This window comes from Anarrhichthys ocellatus, unplaced genomic scaffold, assembly GCF_004355925.1.
Source record: "Anarrhichthys ocellatus isolate YVR2014 unplaced genomic scaffold, GSC_Weel_1.0 scaffold5, whole genome shotgun sequence".
NCBI lineage: Eukaryota > Metazoa > Chordata > Actinopteri > Perciformes > Anarhichadidae > Anarrhichthys > Anarrhichthys ocellatus.
Genome location: NW_022280035.1, coordinates 6,247,038 through 6,267,173, shown reverse-complemented (window position 1 = coordinate 6,267,173; position 20,136 = coordinate 6,247,038). Strand labels below are relative to the sequence as shown.

Below are 20,136 nucleotides of genomic sequence, written 5' to 3'. Positions count from 1 at the left end.
CCCCCCCCCCCTCCCAGTTGGTAAACAGTGCAGCTCATTGGTGCAGAACTCAGGAGCCAGACACTTACCTATTGAACAGACTAGCCTGAGTGTTCCCCGGGCCAGCCTCAAATAGCCGATCCGTGCCAACCCTTCATTAGATTCAGCAAAGCCCCACTGTATGTTGCCCCACTGCGGCGCTCCTGCTGCTTCTCTGAGCTTTTTTTTTATTGCTCCGGAAAAATCCTGTGGCACCGTTTGGGAGATGAAAGTTTCTTTCAGGCATTAGGTGTCAGAGGGAATTCTACTACAGACTAAAATAAACAGGGACGCTGATGTTGTGACGACAGCAGAGCACCCAGTTTGGCTGCTGTTGTAGTTTCTGCAACCCTCTGATTTTGCTCTGGCTATATAAAATGTGGCCAGTGTTGAGCTGCTGTAATGGGTTGTTTCTCTTTCACATCTGCAAATGATCAGGGAGAAAGAGAAACAGACAAAGATTGGTCTGTTGGATAGAAGAGGATATCTGTCTCATAGCTTAATTAGATTTCATAACACTGCAGTTGTAGTTACTACTTCATAATTTCAATTATAAGCAATATTTTATCTCCGGGACCAAATGGATCCATATGCTTTTTATTTGCACGTCCTAACTGCTAGTCTTTTAGAAACATATGCCATCACCTTTTGAAGTTGCTTTGTGGTGAGCTGTTCTGCCCGTAACACTCTCTCATCTGCTTAGAGATGCTGTTGTGTGGGTGAGACGGTGTCTGCTTTCATTTAACATGTGTTTTAATAGTTGCACCCTTTGACTCTCAATCAAGGCTTTAAATAGAGCAAACGCGACCCAACTGAATAAAGTCCCTCAATCTCTAAAGTAAGGCAGTGCAAGGGAGCGATATTCAGTGTTGTTGAACAGCTGGACGTTCTTTCAATGGCCGATCCTGTTGATAGCTTAAAAGTTTTCATCTTTCATTCATCCTATTGAGTTTAACAGTTTGCCTTACTAGCCTCCTTACCAATAGTTAGAACAGATAAGATGATTGATACAACTCTCATATTAGTCCATTGAAAATGAGGCTACATCCAGAAACTAATTAGCCTCGCTCAACTTAGCCTCGCTTAATTTAGCCTCGCTCAAGGACTGGAAATGGGGTAACCAGCTAGCCTGACTAAAATCAGCTACAATAACTTCTCAAGCTTACTAATTAATACATTAGTTATTGTTTGTTTCTTTTCAAACAAGAAACGAGGCTAGCCTTTTACCATCATTTTCAGTCTTGATGCTAAACTAAGCTAATCTGCTGGGGGCTGTAGCTTAATATTTAGTTTACAGAGAGTGGTATCAATCTTTTTATCTAACTCATGGCAAGAAAACAAATAAGCGTAACTGATACTTAATACGTAACTTAATACACAACAAAACTATCGCAAAATGTGTTCGCCAATGTTTACCGATTTTCAGATCTTAACATTTTTAACTTTGGTTGAATAACCCAATCCCGCTACCATGGTTACAAAATTACGGACACAATATGCTCTGTGATGGCTTGGTTACAGGCAAAAAGCTTTTTTGGCCCACATTTAAATACTTCTATTACTCATCGACCCTAATGAGTTCCCCGAGGCATGGTGGAAGCGGTGGCACCAGCCTATAATGTCTCCAAGTGCCAGTGTACACACACAGTAGGCTTCCAGGCCTGTGCTCGCCGATAAACATCACAGCTACACACAGACGGTGTGGCATATCTGCAGAGATGACATGTCTCACATACTCTACAGTCCTTCCTGCAGAACTGCCTGTTGAAAGTGTGATTTATTTTTTTTTTTTTTTGACTGTGTTTAAACAGAGGTGAGCAGTCACAGGTAGTTACACTTCCTCTATACATCACCACTTGGATGTCAGTGGTTATTTTTTTCGCTCGTACACAACAAAGCTTCAAATACATGTTGCCAGATATAAAGGATATCGGTTATTAAAAACAGAAATGTATTTTTAATGCATTACAAAGGTTTCATGCCCTCCACTGTACATCATGATTCTATTTTTGGAACCATGACACCAAAAGTTTCCATTTCAACCGTCCTCTTTTGTTGATGTGGATACACACACTTTAAATCATCCGGGCAACAGGGAGTTATCAGTCATAGGCTCTTGCATAGCTCTACCTCTAGTGGTTACTCAACATTAATGCAGCCTTTATCCATCCTCCGTCAATGCCCTGCACAGAAATGTCAATCAGACCATAAGGTACATGTCAACAGTATTTCAGTAATGTAATCAATTTAACTTTTTGACGTTTGCTGTCTTAACTCTGTTTTGGAACGTTATTGTAAAATTGCTTAAATCAATCCACTGTTCACCATCTTTCTCCTTCTTTGCTTTACAGTGAATGAGATCATAAGAAAGGATCTGACGGGCGTTCAGGCCAGAGGGCAGACATAGAGGACGGACCCAAGCAGGAAATTACAACATACCCCCATCCGCACCCTCCGACATACAAACACACACACACAGACACGGTCTTCAACCTTCCAGGGAGGTGACGCACATCCACCAACAATCAGACCTTCTCTTCCTCATTTTCTTTAGCCATAGCGAAAGAAATATCAGCTCCCGGCTGCTGTGTTTGCTTTTGGATGTTTTCTTGCAATAAACAGTTCCATTTGGCAAACGGAAGAATGCATTTGACCCATAACGTCTGCCACAGACACCCAGAAGGTTTCCAACAAATGGAAACAACAGGTGAATGTGCCTTATTTTTTATATTTTATTTTCTGTTAAAGTTTGGATGCAGTTAGCTTTACAGAGGAATAGAGATAAAATGAAATAAAGCATTAGCCGTACTCTTCAGGTTATGAACTCACACCTGTTTGCCTCTTTCTAGTGAATGACTGTTTTTTAACATGCAGCCGTTCTAAATTTGTGGATTTGCTATTTCAAGTAAATTGGTTGGTCAATAGCTTGATCTCATTCCAAAGATTCAGCCCAAATATTTTATATCAAATATGTCTTGTGGCCAAAAGCTTCTCATCTTTTTGTTTTATTCTTCTTGCACAAAATGTGTTGACTGTGTGTGACTAAATATGCAGTTTTACATGAAAAGATTGTCCTAAGCTTACATGCTGATCATCTCATTTTTAGTGCCGTTTTCTGATTGAAGTGAAGCGCACACTGCCTTAACCATATTCAAAGGACTATTGTGACACCTCCTAATATGCACTGTTTCCAATAACGGGGTCAATGTTATTACTTTTTTACATAATATTTGAGTCATATGAATAATGTACCATTTTATATTCATAAAATATATATTGCATTATATTCAGGTTATAATGCCAAAGTGGCTTCACAGAGGCCTGCCATGCTACAGTGATAGCATGGGTCGACATTTTTAAAATGTTTTCTTTGCTTGAGTTGATTTTTTTTTTTTTTTTCAAATCTTGCATTGAAAATAATTTTTAAATGTATCTGAAGTCTGGCTCGTGCAAGTTAAGTAAGAGATTTTGTACCCTAAAATTTCAAGACGGCCTTCTTGCTTTTTTTAATCCAGTGTTTTTGTCTATTTTATATGTATTACTCTTAAAATTTATTGTAATAACATATGTGGCTGCTTCCACAGTCTCAAACAAAATATTCCAAAGCTTATACTGTGTGTATTGTTTTGTGTATAGTTGAATTTTGAGTCTATCCATAATGACAATCGTTATACTCGACGCCTGCCTATGCAGAAACTTCATGCTTTCTGAAGTAAGAGCAATGTGATGTCATTGTATTTCATACACACTGTAAGCACAGTAGGGGAACACAGTGTGTATAACTCATGTGCTAATACAGCTTTGACGGGAATGTTTTAAAACAATATTTCACTGAGTGAATTGGAGTATATTGAAAGTGCAAAGTGCCATTTTCTATGATTGTAAAGAAAAAAATGTTGCAAGTGAAGTAAAGCGGTAAAAACACATAATTAAGGGAAACTGTAAGACTGAATCTCGATTTTGTTTATTCGAAATGCACCTATTTGATATAAAATAAGATTTTATTTTGTAATATTAGTAAAGCTAATATCGATCTATTAATATTTCTCATTGAGCCAGTGCATTTAATATCTCTTGAATGTAATCTATATTAAATATTTTTTCCCCTTTTCTGTAAATATTAGGGTGTAATTGTCCACGTCTTATGATAAAATAGAAACAATTTGTTGACTATCTTTTACATGTCTTGTGTTTATATGTTACACAAAGTTCTAGTTATCATCATATCTTATTTGTTTTGTTACAATGTAAAACTTTTTCTGAAGTGAATTATGATACATTACCTAAAATGTTTAAGTCTAGGTTATATTTTTGTTTCTGCATTTGTTATTTTACAATCTTTAAAGAAATCATTGGTAATGAAAATGTTATTAATACGGTCTTATTTTATTTTCTTTGTTGTTTTTGTGTCTACTAGACTTTGTGCCGCCTTAAAAAAATCTCTTTCATGCTATTTTTGTATCCTTAAGAGTAGCAATAAATAATAACCATATACATCCTGATTGTCTTTGTTGTGCTGTATTATTCTTCTGCAGTTACTCTCATGGATGAATGAATATTAAACCTGACCCGAGAACATAATGTGGTCTGTTAGTGCTGTTAGTCTGTGCAGTAAAGACAGCTCAGAGGTGTCTCTTCACTCTCTATGCTCCCTATTATGAGAGGGAAATTAAAATTGAGTAGACCCACAGTAGACAGTGACTCATCAAGAGCTCCCCTCCTGTCCTGAACAGACAGACTCATGGGAGACTCAACATGTTTGTTTATCATTTATTTCATCCAACATAAAAGTAGTTTAACCCGGTAAAATGATGTGCTATTTACATAGACACACATGTCTGTGTACAGTGCACACACAGTTTCAAACCCCATTCCTCCCTTAAATAACAAATAACTAGAAGGGGGCTTCCATCCCCCTCCCCGGAGGCTGTAGTTGCTATGGAGACAGCTTGTTTGGTGCTTCGTCCCCGTGTCGGAGGAAGGACTCTGTGAATGAACCTTGTGTTCAGGAAGTCTCTGCTTATGACATCACCATGGGTAAAAAAAAAAAGCAGCACGTGGGCTTCTCTGCATGAGCTGTCTCATACAGCCCACCCGTAGAGAGATGCCACGATGACTCACGCGCCCTTTAGCACTGGATGGTGCAATGAGTTCGGAGCGCATACAGATTTACTGTGTGAAATCGAGCAAGAATGAAATACATGATGAGCTTGGCATTCCATTCAGCTCGCTTCTTGAGTTATTAAATAAAGTAAGTGAGCTCATCGGGACACAAAAGGGCCTCAAGTTTCACGGGCCACAACGGCTACATTTTTTTTCAACTGTAAATGAAAACCTCCACATGAATTTAGATTTTTTGAATGACCCATGTGTAAAGCTGAACTGGCTGTATTATTCATTTTACCAACCTTTTACTCCACCACTCAGGTGTCTTGAGGAATAAAGATTTTTTTTAAAAAGTGGTCAGCTGCAGAGCAACAGTATAACGGGCTGTTTGTGTGGAATAAAGATGACATTGTCCATTTGCAGACACTCCAGAAAAACTCCACATCATTTTTTTTCAGAGACATGAGTCAGTTTCCTGGGCTTCAGGTGTTTAAATCCGCCTTCTGAACGCTAAAGTAGGCAGTCTTATTGAATTATTAGGTGGGAGTATAGATTGAGGAAAGTTGCATCAAAACATAATCTAAATTAAGGCAATGATTAAATATGTCAATCTTAGAGTTGTATGATGTTATTTTTATTCTGCTGTCTTTGTTTCAATAAAAGAAATATGCAACCCGTTTCTCAATCATTTTGTGGTAAAGTTTCTAACATGATCTTAACTCGGCCCATGAGAAACATAGTAAGGGAAATGTACTCAGAGGGGAGAATTCAGGTCTGATGATCAGTCCTTATGAACCGTTTGTATTAATGATGAAAAGGCAGATATGCATGGAAACACTGTGTGTACAAGTGTATGTCCGTACCCTGTATTATAGTGACAGCTAGTGTAGCAGGAGAAAACTAAAAGTGAGTGGTGAGCTCCGCTAATGTCCTGCAGGGGGAGACAAGAAGTTGTGAATGTGATCCAGAAGCACTAGAAGCTGTTCAGCAGCACTCCACTGCAATCAAGAGACTTTAACTGAGGCACGTTATAGAACAGAGGGGAATACTTCAACACAGTGTATTTTTAACCACTGAACTGGAAAATGCAGTCAGTATTGCAAATTGAATGCGATGAAGCACATGTCAGCAGCTTACAAAAGCTTCTTTGACAAAACAGCTGTATGCTTTATTTAGCTTTTCTGAAGACATTTTAGCATTTCAACAACTGCAGCGTATTCAACCATTTTATAAGTTGGAATGAAATTCTAAAAGAGATTTGTGTGGACACATAATGAGTCTGTTAAAGGCAGACCCATTGTTGGGACTTCTGAGGACATAAAAAAGCCGTTATTATACTGCCTCAGCAGGCCACAGTTTCTTTTGGATCAGGAGGAAGCACAAATAAAGGAGCAGACAAAGGCACAAATACACATTTGACAAATACTGTGGAGCGTCTTTATCTTCAGCTGGTGGTGCACAGTCATTTGTGTGTTTTGAAAGCAAATTGTGCATTTGTGGGGACCAGTCTGAGGAACATAATGGTGCATTTTATTACTAATATCATGACCTTAACCAGCCAACATGTCTTAGTGTGGACCGGCATGGAAAGGGGTGTTAATAGAGAGCTGTGTATGTTGTACAGATTGTAAAGCCCTTTGATTGTGGGCTGTTGTGAGGGAGCAACATTAGTCAGGCACAAGTCATTTTTATTAACCCACATTCAATATCAATGAGAGACAAAACATCTTCCTAATGAGTTCATAGTCTCTAACACTAGTTTTGTCTCCATCAATGCAACGTGATGTTCATTTTATAAAAAAACGATGGTCCCATTTAGAATAAAATAGACAATAAAGCCGTTCATAAAGTGATGTTCGGTTCAGCGCAATATCATGTAATTTTGGACACAACACATGCGCCGTAAAATCTGGTCTGCACTTACTGAAGGACTCACTAGCCGGCACACGATCATTGAACAAGAGGATTTGTTTCACTGAGGGTGTCAATAGTAGCCTACTTTATGAGTGAGAATTGCAATTCTCCAATTATTGAAAACATCCTTCATAAAATACTATAAATAATAAATGCTTTCTGTTTGTAGACGACCTTTTGAGTGTACCCAAATTGTTCTGTCAGGCCAAGCGCAACTAAAGAGCACGTAAGAAGACAACATCCCTTTATTTCTATCTCTGTCTTATGTAACCTATTCAACATTTTCCCACACATGTAACACATGTCCCAGTTACACTGCACATGTGTCATACCCCAAAGCTCAAGATCCAGCCTTCCATTCAAAAGCCTTGGCCGAACTCGAGGCTTCAAAACCGTAGTCCACAAATCAATGGGTGATGTCACGGTGACTATGTCCATATACGGTCTATGGGTCTGACCAGCTATGACATATCAAATAGTCAATGGCTACAGCCTTTCCCTTTTGCTGGAGGACTGCCACATCAGGATACCGGTAACACACAAAGGACAGAAACACTGTAGTGATGATGACTACTGATTAGACTCGAAATTAGCTATACAACAAGCTACATCCCCAAATCAACTCACAACATGTCACAATTGCAGCCTCAATTCTATTGTATTAGTATTCAAATGTCAAGTGATAAAATGTTACACTTTCACTTACATTTTACAGAGACAAAACTAAAGCAGAGAGTGCAGAGAGCTGTCCAAACTGTTGTAATGGTTTATTATTATTATCATCAGAACCAGATGTTGAAGTCCCACTCCTGTTTCGAGGTGAACGGTGACATCAGCTCTGAAGTGGCCCTGATGCTCATTAAGTCGGAGGAAACAACAGGCTCGAGTGGTAAATACAGCTGCCGCCCACCAACAACAACACAAGCAACACACTGCTCCATAGATCATTTCTTTAGCTCTCTCCACCGGCGCCAGTGTCAGAGTTCCTGCGTTTACATAATGCTTCCTTCTCACTGCAGTCCACTCCTGACAAGGGAGTAATTGGCAGGATATTCATAATAAATAATAAAATATCTGGTTTTATGTAAGGGCATCTTTTTAAGGCAAGTAAATCACAAGATCTCATTGGTTTGTTAATCTAAATATGCTGTTAGATCACTGCAGAGTGATGTGTTACTGCAGTAATAATTACACGCTCAGATTCAGTCAATCAGATATAAATATCTCAGTTCCCCTCAACATGCGTTTCCCAGAATTACTTTCAACAACTACCACAAGCAGTGTGTTGCCTTTAATCAAAGGTAGGTGTATGTGTGGTTGCAGGTAAAGTAGTCGACTAGTTTGAGAACATTGTGTCATGTGTATCGTAACAGCCTCGGCCCTCACACAAAACATACAGTATGTTATTGTGATATTGCATTGTTGATGGAGGAATGGGTGATCTGAAAAGAAGCTCTTGCTCAGCGTGCCTCTGGAGACGTCAAGGTCAGTTAGTCTATTGATCGGTACACCACTTTGAGACTAAAGTATCTCACACATTATCGGATGGATATACATTTCATATACAGATTTTGTACATTTATATGTATTCATGAACTACAGCAGAAGGTCTGCAGACCGCTGCCAAGTAAAAGTTTCCATTTACCGAGTGAATCATCTTAACATCTACTGCATGGATTGGCACAAAATGATGTTCACGCGATCTATCCAAATGACTTTGGTGAACCACTAACTTTTCCAGGGCCACGGTGAGTTTGACATTTGTGGTTTTGTGTCACGATGTCTGCCTCATTTGTTTTCATTTCACTCAGTCTGCCCCAGCTTTTGCTCACTTCCCCCAGGGCCATGCATTTCTTAGGACACCTTGCCAATCCCCATCGATCCACCAGATGCCCTCACAATTTTCCACTTGACTCTGTCATTCACCCACTCACCTGTTTCCACTTTCCCTCATCAGCCCTGTCAGCATATACCCACCCACTTCTACAAACTCCTTTCCAGATTGTGTTTTGTGTTTCCATCTTAGCTTTCCAGCTTAATGTTCAGCCTGCCTGACCTTCAGATTTCTGCCCTGCAACCTGACCCCATTTTGGAAAAGTTGGCCTGGTTTTGTTTTTTGCTCATATTTTGATCACAAGTAAATGTGGACTGTTCCCTATCCTGCTTGTCTAGTAGCACACCAGGGTTCAAACCTTTTGACTGAACCATGACTGCTGAACAACTTGGTGATCACCAATCATGTTTGCAAGGTTAGCCACAAATGGATGCCTGTCAATTAAAGTAAACTACTAGCTTTATCTGGGTAGTTTGACTTCAAAAGGTTCAAACTTTTTTTGATAAAAGGAAACTTTCTGTGTGTTCCTTTTTAGGAGTTGAGTGTGATGACATGTCCTTTCAGACTGGTGGGAGCTTACTACAGAACTTGCAGTAAGTGGAATTAATTTCAGCTAAGAAATATCATGGAGAGCTGCTTAAAATTTCCTTAAAATGTCACTTTTGCCATTGATATTCATAATTTCTTTTTTCTTTTGTTCCAAAAATGATTGGAAAAACTGCCATTTCAGATATCTACAATCCAATTATTAGTCATAATTTAAATTTTAAATATCCACAATGACAATCCATTTGAGATATCCATAATGTAATTTTGTATAATGAAAATGCATTATGATATCATGTAAAAATATCCTTATGGATATCCATAATTGCCTTTATGACTAGTAAATATGCAATTTCAGATATGTACAATTTAAAATTATGCCTATAAACAATGCAGTTGCTTATATTCACAGATGTATTGTGGATCTCTGTTCTGGATATCCAAAAATGCCTAAATGGCTCCCTTCAGACTTGTCATAATTGGGCTGGATTGCTGACGTTTTCCATATAACAATTATGTTAAAGTTATCCAGAACGTTCATTCTTGATATCAAATAATGCAACTGTGAATATCTGAAAATGAAAGCTTCGTACATTAACATGACTTTATTTATTTTTTCTATCATTGTGGATATCTGTGCATTGTTTGTTTACAACTCCGTAGAAGCAGTATGATATTGATGGTGTGAAGGGGTTTGCTCACAATATGTATAATCTCATATCACATCTAATTATAGAGGGAGTGTTTTGGAGGTTCAGTATGAAATGCTGCCCGTAAGACAAATTACATAGATCTCTGTCTTCATTTCCTCTCAAAGCTCACAAGTACTCAGCTACAGCCATGTCTCAGAGGAGAATGAAAGTGCCATCAGTGGTTTCAGAAATCTCAGAAACAAAACCATTCACCAACTACTATCTATCTGCACGCTAACAGTGGTCCTTGATCTGTCTCTGCCCCATACAGTACCCACAACTCAAACACATCAGCACCACACAGAGGCACGGGTGTATTTTAAGAGTCGACTCCATTCAAGTTGTTGATTGTTCAATTTTGTGACTTTTCTTTGTTTGGCTACACCAAATAAAAGTTGTATGACTCTTTAAAAATTGCCATATAAAAATGTAATCAGCTTTATGAATCTTTTTTTTTTTTTTTTTTGTCTCTTTTAAAAACCTTTTTGGGTTTTCAGTTTTCTCCAGAAACACAAAAAGCATGTTGCATGTTAGTTATTTTGGGGAAATGGCTTGTAATGATGCAATTTATGATCTGTCGTAAATTAACCAAATAAGCAAAGACTTTGGCTTGGTTCAATTTCTACATTTCACAATTGGGGGGAAAAACTTGTAGCTTGAGTTGAACGTGTAAGCAGATCTAACCCATTCTGCTTTATAATTGATAATTAATTTAGATAATTCCTAATTAATTCAAGTGCTGTGGATTATCATGTTCTATTTCCTAATATTTTCCAAATCTTCGATCTTCCCTTAGTGAGCTTTTACACTGTATAATATATATTCTTTATTCACTTGTTCCAGTGCTTGAACTGAGTGAAATATTCAAACTCAAGAGACGCCGAGTTAATTTGCTTCAGTTATTACCAATAGAAATATTCAACAGTTCTGTGCATCATTTTGTGCTTTTATGACCTAAATAGGCCTGTTGGAATCTTTACCACCTCCACTAAAATGTGAAATAGGTAAGTTTGAACGAAGCTTGACATGAGGCTCTAAAAACTGACCCACTGTTGTGTCTAGGGTCGCAGAGGTTAATTACTTATTAATCCAGGAGCTGTAAATAATAACATTCTATTTCCTTTTGGCTTTCTCTGCAGTTTCACAGACGAATGAAAGAGCTCACCCCATTTATCTATAAATGACTGAGTTCACTATAAACCGTTAGTATGCCAGGATGTCTCTACACCACTTTTATATTCTAAATTGCTTTCTTTGTCTTATGATTTATTTAGTTATTAAAGAACATTTTTGAAATAAACTCCATCTTCATGACGGTAAGAAAAGGTTGATATCAATCTCATGTCTGTGTTAATGCTTTGTTCACGTCCTGTTGGTGTTACCATAATTACCAGTGTCCCACTCATCAATAATCATAACCACTGAGAGGCTCCGACGTATGGAAGTGCCTAAAAGCAAAGAACCACAACAAACAAATATCTCACGTCAGAAGTTTATTGTTAAGGGCACTTAAACCCTAATTTAATGCCTGTTGTGCCATATTGCCAATGCACAGTATTTTAATTCTGACTTGACCATCACAACTTTAGAGTTGTTTGTAGATCTTGAGCTGTCTTCTCCATATCTACCCTTCCATATGACATGAAAGCAAAGTACAGAGCTGGACGTGGTTCTCCTAGCTAAGCAGGGTAAACAGCCAACCTGGCCCGTCCAAAGATTCACCCACCAACACCTGTGGAGCTCTGTCCCTGCACAGAGATAAAAAGTAAGTTATTGGCAAACCTTTTATAACATACTAGCGACGTGACTTTGGGGATGATAATTTCGGTCAGCCAAGTGGTCCACTGCTTTGATCTAGAATCTAGATCATAAGAAGTGGACGTAGTCGTTGTGACATCACCTATTGGTTTGTGGACTGTGGTTTTGAAGCTCTAAGTTTGACATTTTGGCCATCACTATCTTGGATTCTGTCCGTTGCCAATTTGTTTTTTACAACCAGTGAACCGAAGTGACCATATTTGGATCTATCTATTAGCCTCAGATTTGTGTTTATTAGCAAATGTTAGCATGCTAACATGCTAAACTAAGACGGTGAACGTGGAAAATATTACACCTGCTGAACATCTACATGTTGGCATTGTCCATGGGCCTCATTCCCTGATATGTGCAGAGAAATGTTCTTACTTTGTGCACAACATTTATGCACATGCAAAATAACTGCAGAATTGATGAAATGTGGGCAATTTTACCACCTACCATACATTATTGAATCAGAATCATTCTGAATGGGCGCTATTGGCAGTGAGCATGCTGACACGGCCCCATTTCTCTATATAAGGAACTACGTTTAATAGAATGAAGCAGTGAAGTTGTAAAAGAGAGAAGCATAGCCTTTTAAAGAGTTGTATTTAACCCTCTGAACATTGAAATAGCAGCAAACAACTATTTGCTATGTAAAGATATTGTGTAGTAAAGTCTACCTGAACATAGAATGAAGTCGCTCTGCCAACTTTTGAACAGTACAGTCCTATCTTTCAGTTTATCTGTCATTTCGGTGATGTTAAATTTGTCATATTTTGGCCTTTCCCTCATTATGAATCCAACTTGGCTGTTTCTAAAAGCCCATATTGTCTTTGAGCAAAGCGTGAGAAAGAGGAGGGGGGATCGATCTGCCGAGAGACAAAGGCTTCCTGTTCCATCATCTCACTTATACATTGAGTCCAAGACGTAATTTACATCTAGCAGAGGCATCTGATGGCATCAATCTCAGTCCAAATGGTGTGAATAACCTTGTACAAAGATGAATAGATAACGCATTTTAAATGACCTCAGAAGCTCTGAGTTTGGAAACAAATCAAATTGTTAAATTTCTTTTGAATAATTGAGTGGCTAAGTGGTCACTGTTATTATTTTAGAAAGGTTATCACAACAGAAATGGTGATTAAAAATGGCATTACATTAAAACCTCTCGTCAGGTGCTAGTTCACATATTTTCACATTGAAAGCACGGGTTGAATATTTTTTGTTAGAATACTGATGGAGAAAGCATACATTTAAATTAATAAATATCTGGGTTTAATTACCAACCAGCCAACAAGAAGACAGGACATTGTTATACCAGTAATACATCGCTGATGATAACTATGATCGGAGAAAAGCATCCAAGAAACAAAGGAGCCCATTAAATGGCACACAGCAGAGCAGGCAGAGGAAGGCCTGCACAGATTGCACTGAGAGGGGAGCTGTTATTTTGCACAGCTATAATCAAAGCCATAGTGATCAACAGACCTGCTGAGTTATAAATTGACATCTTAACACTGACAGCAGACGTCGACTTCTCACACTGCAAGTAGACTGCAGAGAAGCGGAACAGAAGGAAAGGAAGCGAAATAGAGAGGGAAAAATACTTTCTGGCATATTCATGTGCTCTCTTTCTTTAATCACTTGGTGTTTCTGTGAAGCCTAATCACGAAAACAAAGAGGCTTCAAATAATGCTGAAAAAACAAAGCAACCAGCTTCATTGTCGAAATGAACCCTGACTAATTGGGGTTTCGGTTAATCGAAGGCGTTTCACAAACGGGCCATATTCAGTGTTCAGCCTGAAGGGAATGGCTATCCTCAAATTTGAGGTGAATATTTGCAGAAAAGAGCAGATAGACTTGCATTTAATCTATGACATATTACTGAAATAACTTGATAATAAATACTGAAATTGTCATCACTAAAGACTAAAAATAATATCCCTATTATTGCCATATGGACAGCAAAAGCAATATTTTCCCATTTTGTCATAAACACATACACTGCACATGCACCACATACCTTTACATGCCACATACAACTCATTGTTCTACTCTGTCTCATAGCAACAAAGTATCCTTAGAAACTGAATCAACTTTATAACAAAGGATATTTATATCTTCATCGAAAACAATTCTTTAAATAGTAATGGATAATTCTGCAAGGCCTTGCGTCTGACTTTGCACGATTTGACTTGCTGGCCTCGTGATGTTCGGTTTCAATTAGATGACCCTCCTATTAATAGGATTTTCACCTAAGGTCTCTTCTTGAAAAGTGATTCTGAGATACATTACCGTACAAGAGTTGAGTTCATTCTTCACCTTGGAAATTGCAGTTGCCTTGATAATCTCACCACAAGGTTCTGGAACTTTAATCATATCACACAATCTCACCTCGGTCGTGAGGACCAGGTTGTGAAAACAACACTAACGTAGTTAATATGGCAAACTTGTTTGCAAGCAGCTGCTTACAGTATTTACACATACAGCGGCTACAGAACATTAGCATTCATTTGATCTGTGTTTTTGGTCTCCACCAACTCCTGAGAGAAACATTTCTGCTGAAACATTCCGTTATTACATTCATTTAGATCACGGTAACTGCATGATATCATAATTATGATGACGATACGTTAATTCTTGTAGGTTTAGTTTTATAGGTGTATTTTATCTGTTTCTATCATTGTTTTGTTTTTGCACCTGCAAAAGGATACAGAAACAATGTCAGTGACTTTAGACATATTGATATAACTAATCACAAACGGCAGTCAGGATAACCCCGGACTCTGGTGTCCAAGTTCAGGGTTAGACTTTCCACCAGCCTGCGGTTACATTAGTCACCACATTGGAAATATAATTTAGCACTGTATAAGCAACGTTTCTAGGAGACTAGGTTGGCCTGCTTTACAGATGGAGGATTTTTGAATATAAATTCACAACAATGAAGTAGATTGACATGGGGCTGCACTCTGCACCTGACTGTCACTGCTTTCAATTATTCCTTCACACATCTCAAGAGCCTGAATAAATTGAATTCCTTTAACCCTGTGGATCTAAAGTCTGATATTGCATTCTGATGGCTGAGTTGAATGTCAGCGGGGCTCAGAGCCCTGGAAACTAGAACTCTAACACAACAATTGGGATAGACCTTCATGGATAACATCAAAGTAAAGCCTCGCAATTCAATCCATATCATACTGAAAATACCTTTATTCAGACATTCAGAGCTCCATATGGTGACAAGTGTGTCTTTGAACAGCTGGATCTTCAAAGGAACTTCTCAGCTATTTTTACGGATGCACTCCTTCTGGTCACTGACCTCTGTACCAGAGTGACCCATCCTGCCATTTTCAAGAGGATGTACAGTATGTGTTACTCATTTTCACAACTCCCCGAGTGATCAGATGACTCTGTTTGCACAGGGATGAGTCCTGCTGCTCGCTGCCAAGCCAAAGGTCGTCAGCTGCTCACAGTCAGCGGGATGAGATCCTTAAAAGCTGGCTGCACAGTAGGAATCCTCATTTTCTTGCGGAAAGCAGTTTCTTCTGCAGAAAGCTATTTTTCCCTGGGAAGTAATGAAAGGCAAAATGGAGCGCTGGCAATGTTTGACAGGTGGATTAAGTTGACTGACATCATTATTTCAATGCTTACATGATAGTATTGATGCTTGGATAAGGATTTGCATTCAGTGTATGTCCAGCCAAGATTAAAACGGTATATATATATATACTTAAGGTATTAATATATACTTAAGGCATTACATTTGTTTAATCTTCATCTGGTGATGATTTCATACTTGAACTCTAGTGTGACCCGTGTTGTAATATTTATTGCACCAAACGTCTCGGTCCAGAAAGGGTCAAGGCACAGTAGAGAACATTAAATTACTGTAATCAAGTTAAAGAGAATTACTGCTGTACAGTCGTTCAGACTGAAAGCAGGAGAAGAAGCAGAAAATAATTATTAGAGAGAAAAGGGCTCACTTCCAGCGGAAAAATTAAAGCCAGCAAAAATGACTAATTGGTAAACTTGAACATAAAAAAAACAAAATGTGAGTCAATGTATCCCCAGTGTACGAGACCACAATTATACTGTTGCTTCCTCCAGCAGTCACTAAATTGATCAAGTATAGCTTAATGGTGAATGCATCACGGCTGATTTTTCATAAAATCTTCTTTCCTTTTTTTTCTATACTTAATTTTGGGTGAATTTATGTGGAATACTTAAAAAACACAAATCTGTGAAGTAGTGTATTTTTTACTAAAAAGCAAAATTTTCCATCGAATATTTTCATGTTCACACTTATGCTAAAAGATGGTGCTTTTACATTTTAGAGAACCGAAAGTCTACGATCAACCAACAACCAAAACTGTATCTGTGCAATTGTTCCGAGTAGGGTTCAACTTCAGTGAACTTTCGCAAATTTGTTCCATTGACCCCATTGGTCTAGCAGTCTTGACAGTGTTAAACTTTTGAGGGCACGGAGAGCCGGGCAGTCCAAAAGTCAACGGACGAAGCTATCATTGACCATTAGCTGTTTTGTACCATTCACTTTCATTTACCCTCCTTTGTCACAAATACAAATTAAACATTTTGGTACAAATGCATCTCCTGAATAAACTGAACCTAGCAATTGACCAAAGCTACCAAACTAGTTGGTTAACTGACACTGGGAGTGCTTTATTATCTCTCTTCAATAACTATTATTATTACCATTGGTGTGCAATGTTGAACAAAACTAATTTGCTTGGAATAGCGCCTGTTTTAAAACAGGCGCTAAAACAGTAAGGATCCTCCTTACTGTGAAGGAACAATGCTGGCCAATTAAATTTATTTTGTACAGCCCAAAATCACAAATTTGCCTCAGAGGGCTTTACAATCTGTACACATATGAACTCCTCTGTCCCGGGACCCTCACATCGGAACAGCACCACCACTTACTCAGCACCACCACTTACAGCTCACACTTTCCTGAAGAGAAGGCTACTTTTTGAAATGCAATACACCTGAGTCAGCTGGATAGTCTTGTTAAAGCATTAAGTTGTTAAGGAGACGTGGAAAATGAAGTAAAACTTGTTTGGCTTAGGTGGCAGCAGGAGTAGTTGATCATGATGATAGACAGTATGTGTGCAGCATTTAACTTAACGGAGCAAGAATGGGCAAGTGGAGAAAAGTGCTGTCCCGATTAACTAAGAATGAAGTGTAACTCCAGTGAGTTAGAAAATGTGCATATGAAGTGAAAAAAGTGTGACTGAGTGCATTTTTTAGTCTTGTTGTCTTAAAAACCTGCCTCTTGCTTGAAGTCATTGTACACTTTAGCATCCCCATACACACACACACTGGACTAAGAACAAAATGAAGAGGCCTAAATAATGTTAAATGAGTAGAGGCACACCTCTCATAATGAAATTGAACATTTCAAAGTTTGTTTTGAGGTAAAACTGAGAACACATGACATGTCAATATAAGAATAAGCACATGTGTAATTAAGAATCTTAATTCTGTATGAAGGCTGGTATGCTTAATTAATATTATTAGTTTCACCTGGGCTTCTTCTGCTGTGACAAGTCAAATTGTCTACATGAACAGGTCTATGGCGACGTTCTGTCCTCAAGTACCAGAATTCATTTAATTAAATTCAAAGCATCTCAATGTTATACTGTGTAAAACTGATTTGCCAATCGGAATTTATGCTTTCATTTTCCCTATTCACTGCATTCAATTTTAGATGGGCTAATTGAAGTTTAACTTGCTGAAGTCTTGCTAAAGTGTCGATATCTAATAGACCTTTTTTTGACGTCTGTATTTCATTGAGGGGAGCCAGTATCAGGGTTTGGTATTGCACATGCTGGCTCACAGGGGAGAGGGAACTATTACATCGTTAATGTAATAGTTCCACCTGCGCTCTTCCTGCTTTGTCAAGTCAAAATGTTTTTGATATTTTACGTATGAAGTGGCCTGAGCTGAGGCCTTTTGATTGAGTAGAAAGAAAAGATTAAATCAAGTTTTGCCAGCAGCAGTTTTGTCATTCAAAATATTTCCTCATGATACAACCAAAGCAATATTGATATAAACAACAGATCAGCCTGCCAATTGTGTGCCTTAACAGCAGTTTAAGCACTAAGATTAGCCGGCTATAAGGGAATTAAGGACGACGTCATGCAGGTCAGGCTGAATAAACAGTCTCTGGAGAGGAGGCAGGGAGGAAAGGAGACATTTTATCCACGGCAACAACAGAACTAATAACACGAATCATTATTCTGCCCGTAGCATCTTCATCTTGACAAAACCGCATGCTAGGCTAAGACCGTGTGCTATTTTTGGTATCAAGCCATGTGAACTCCTGACATGAAATTGTGTTACTCAAGCGGCAGATATGTGGCCATGATATTACTATGCCAACTGTGGTTTCTACTTTCTTTTATGTGAAACGGTGATATGATTGCATTCTGTCAACAACAGCTGTAGCACTCGGTGCATTTATACTTATTCTCGTGTCATGTCGGCCAAAGGGCTTTACAAGAAATATGAATGAAAGACACTGTATTTAAATTGTGTATTATTCTTCTGGATGAGAACAACCCAAAACACAGAAAGAGATTTATGTTTAATTTGCAGTCTCAATTCTATAAACTCTGAAACACTAGTTATTTCTGAACTCGTGCTTTTGTTCTCTTCTTGCTGGATGTTCAGTTCTCTGGCAGTTTGTGCAGAGAAATATGATTCTGTCAACTCTGTTTTCTGCTGCAATATATGAATATGACAAATTGTCTCATGAATTTGATTTGAAGTTAGCTCATGAATGACATTTTGAAGGGTTTTAATTTTAAAATGCTAGATCAGAATGTTCTGATACTCTCTGAGTGACACCTTGAGGTGGTCTGCGATTAACCTGTTGTGAAATGATTTTGTAATTATGCACCATTTCCTCTAAAATCGTATCTGAAATAAGACAAATTGTCTCATGAATGTGATTTGAAGTTAGCTCATGAATGAGGAGTCTCGCACAAACTTTTAAAAAGTTTGTGCGAGACTCCTGAAATGTTGTATGTGTCTTCCTAGGACTCCAAAGCACCTTTGTTTCAAGTTTGGTGGCTGTAGCCTGTTCCTTTGTTATAGCTGTCATAGACTCCCATTGCTTTGGGCTGGGGGCGTGGCCAAGAACAGAATATGGGTTGGGGTTAGGGTTAGGTTGATAGGAAGGTCCTAGAGCCTTGGGAGTGGGCTCTACCCCCACTAAAGCGGTCATTGCAGGGTGAGTGGTATCAGTCCCGAGTGTCTAGGACCTTGGGAAGAGGTAATACATTGAAATTTGTGAAATCATGAATGTGATTTTAACCTTTTAACTACTAGCCCTATTTTAGCTCACAAATGAGATTTTGAAGGGCTTTCATTTTGAACCGCTACATCAGAATGTGCTGGTTCTGTCTGAGTGGCACCTTGTCTGCTATTAATAACATATTACTTCAAGAAAAAATGTTCAAAATGAGCACATATTTTATGAGCTATGCAAATTGGCTCACCCAACAGATGGACCACTTTTACCTGCCAAAATAAATAGATCGCTGGCCTACTGCTGGAAGATGGAATCTTTAGAGCGTCCAGGTGGATGATTTAACATTTAAAGATAGGGTGAAAATGTGTCAAATAGAAATTTTTTTTTTTATGTTTTCTTTTCCTGCATATCTAATTCAATGTCTTGCGTATTTTGTCTCAGAAACGAGCCAAAAACCTATCTTCGTTCTCAACATACAGTTGTTAGTGGTAGATGTATAGAGTGTTTTTCACATGTGATTAGCATGAAGAGTGTGTTACTTGAACCAACACTGCGGCCTGGCAGCTGTCAGAAATAGGCTGAGGTCACAGACGCCTCCCACACGTTTCCACACTGTCATACATTGTGTTCCAACTCTTCCACTCCGTGATAGCCGGTCTCGCTATACTGTGTACTCGTTCTTCTCTTATTTGATTCCAGCACATACTGAGGTTATCTTTATCTCACACTCGCACTCAAATAAGTTATAATATTTACACTTGCAATGCTAGATCAAGTCAGATTATTACTGATCTCAGTCAAACAAATGCAGCTGTGCCTCTTTGGCGCCTGAACCTCATTTTGGTTTGGATTTTTATAGATGGTGCAAATCATGCAACGGTTTTTGAGCCATTTCATAAAAAGTGAAGTATCTAAAATATCCCCGGCGGTGTGAAGTAAATAAGTACATT

At 38.4% G+C, this 20,136-nt stretch overlaps 1 protein-coding gene and 1 long non-coding RNA gene across 5 annotated transcripts in view; both read left to right on the top strand.

Annotated features, from left to right (window-relative positions):
- Positions 1 to 4,514, top strand: part of nfatc2a (nuclear factor of activated T cells 2a) — a 19,305-nt gene extending 14,791 nt beyond the window's left edge. For all 4 annotated transcript variants that reach the window (XM_031845250.1, XM_031845249.1, XM_031845248.1 and 1 more), the window contains exon 10: positions 2,370 to 4,514. In XM_031845250.1, coding sequence (XP_031701110.1) covers positions 2,370 to 2,425 — 56 coding nt within the window. In that variant the 3' untranslated portion in view covers positions 2,426 to 4,514. The remainder of the gene's footprint in view (positions 1 to 2,369) is intronic.
- A 4,573-nt stretch (positions 4,515 to 9,087) lies between these two features.
- LOC116381985 (uncharacterized) lies at positions 9,088 to 10,537 on the top strand. The gene is made up of 3 exons (XR_004212699.1): positions 9,088 to 9,287; positions 9,408 to 9,465; positions 10,382 to 10,537. It is a non-coding gene; the product is annotated as an uncharacterized LOC116381985 (long non-coding RNA).
- Positions 10,538 to 20,136: the final 9,599 nt, after the last annotated feature.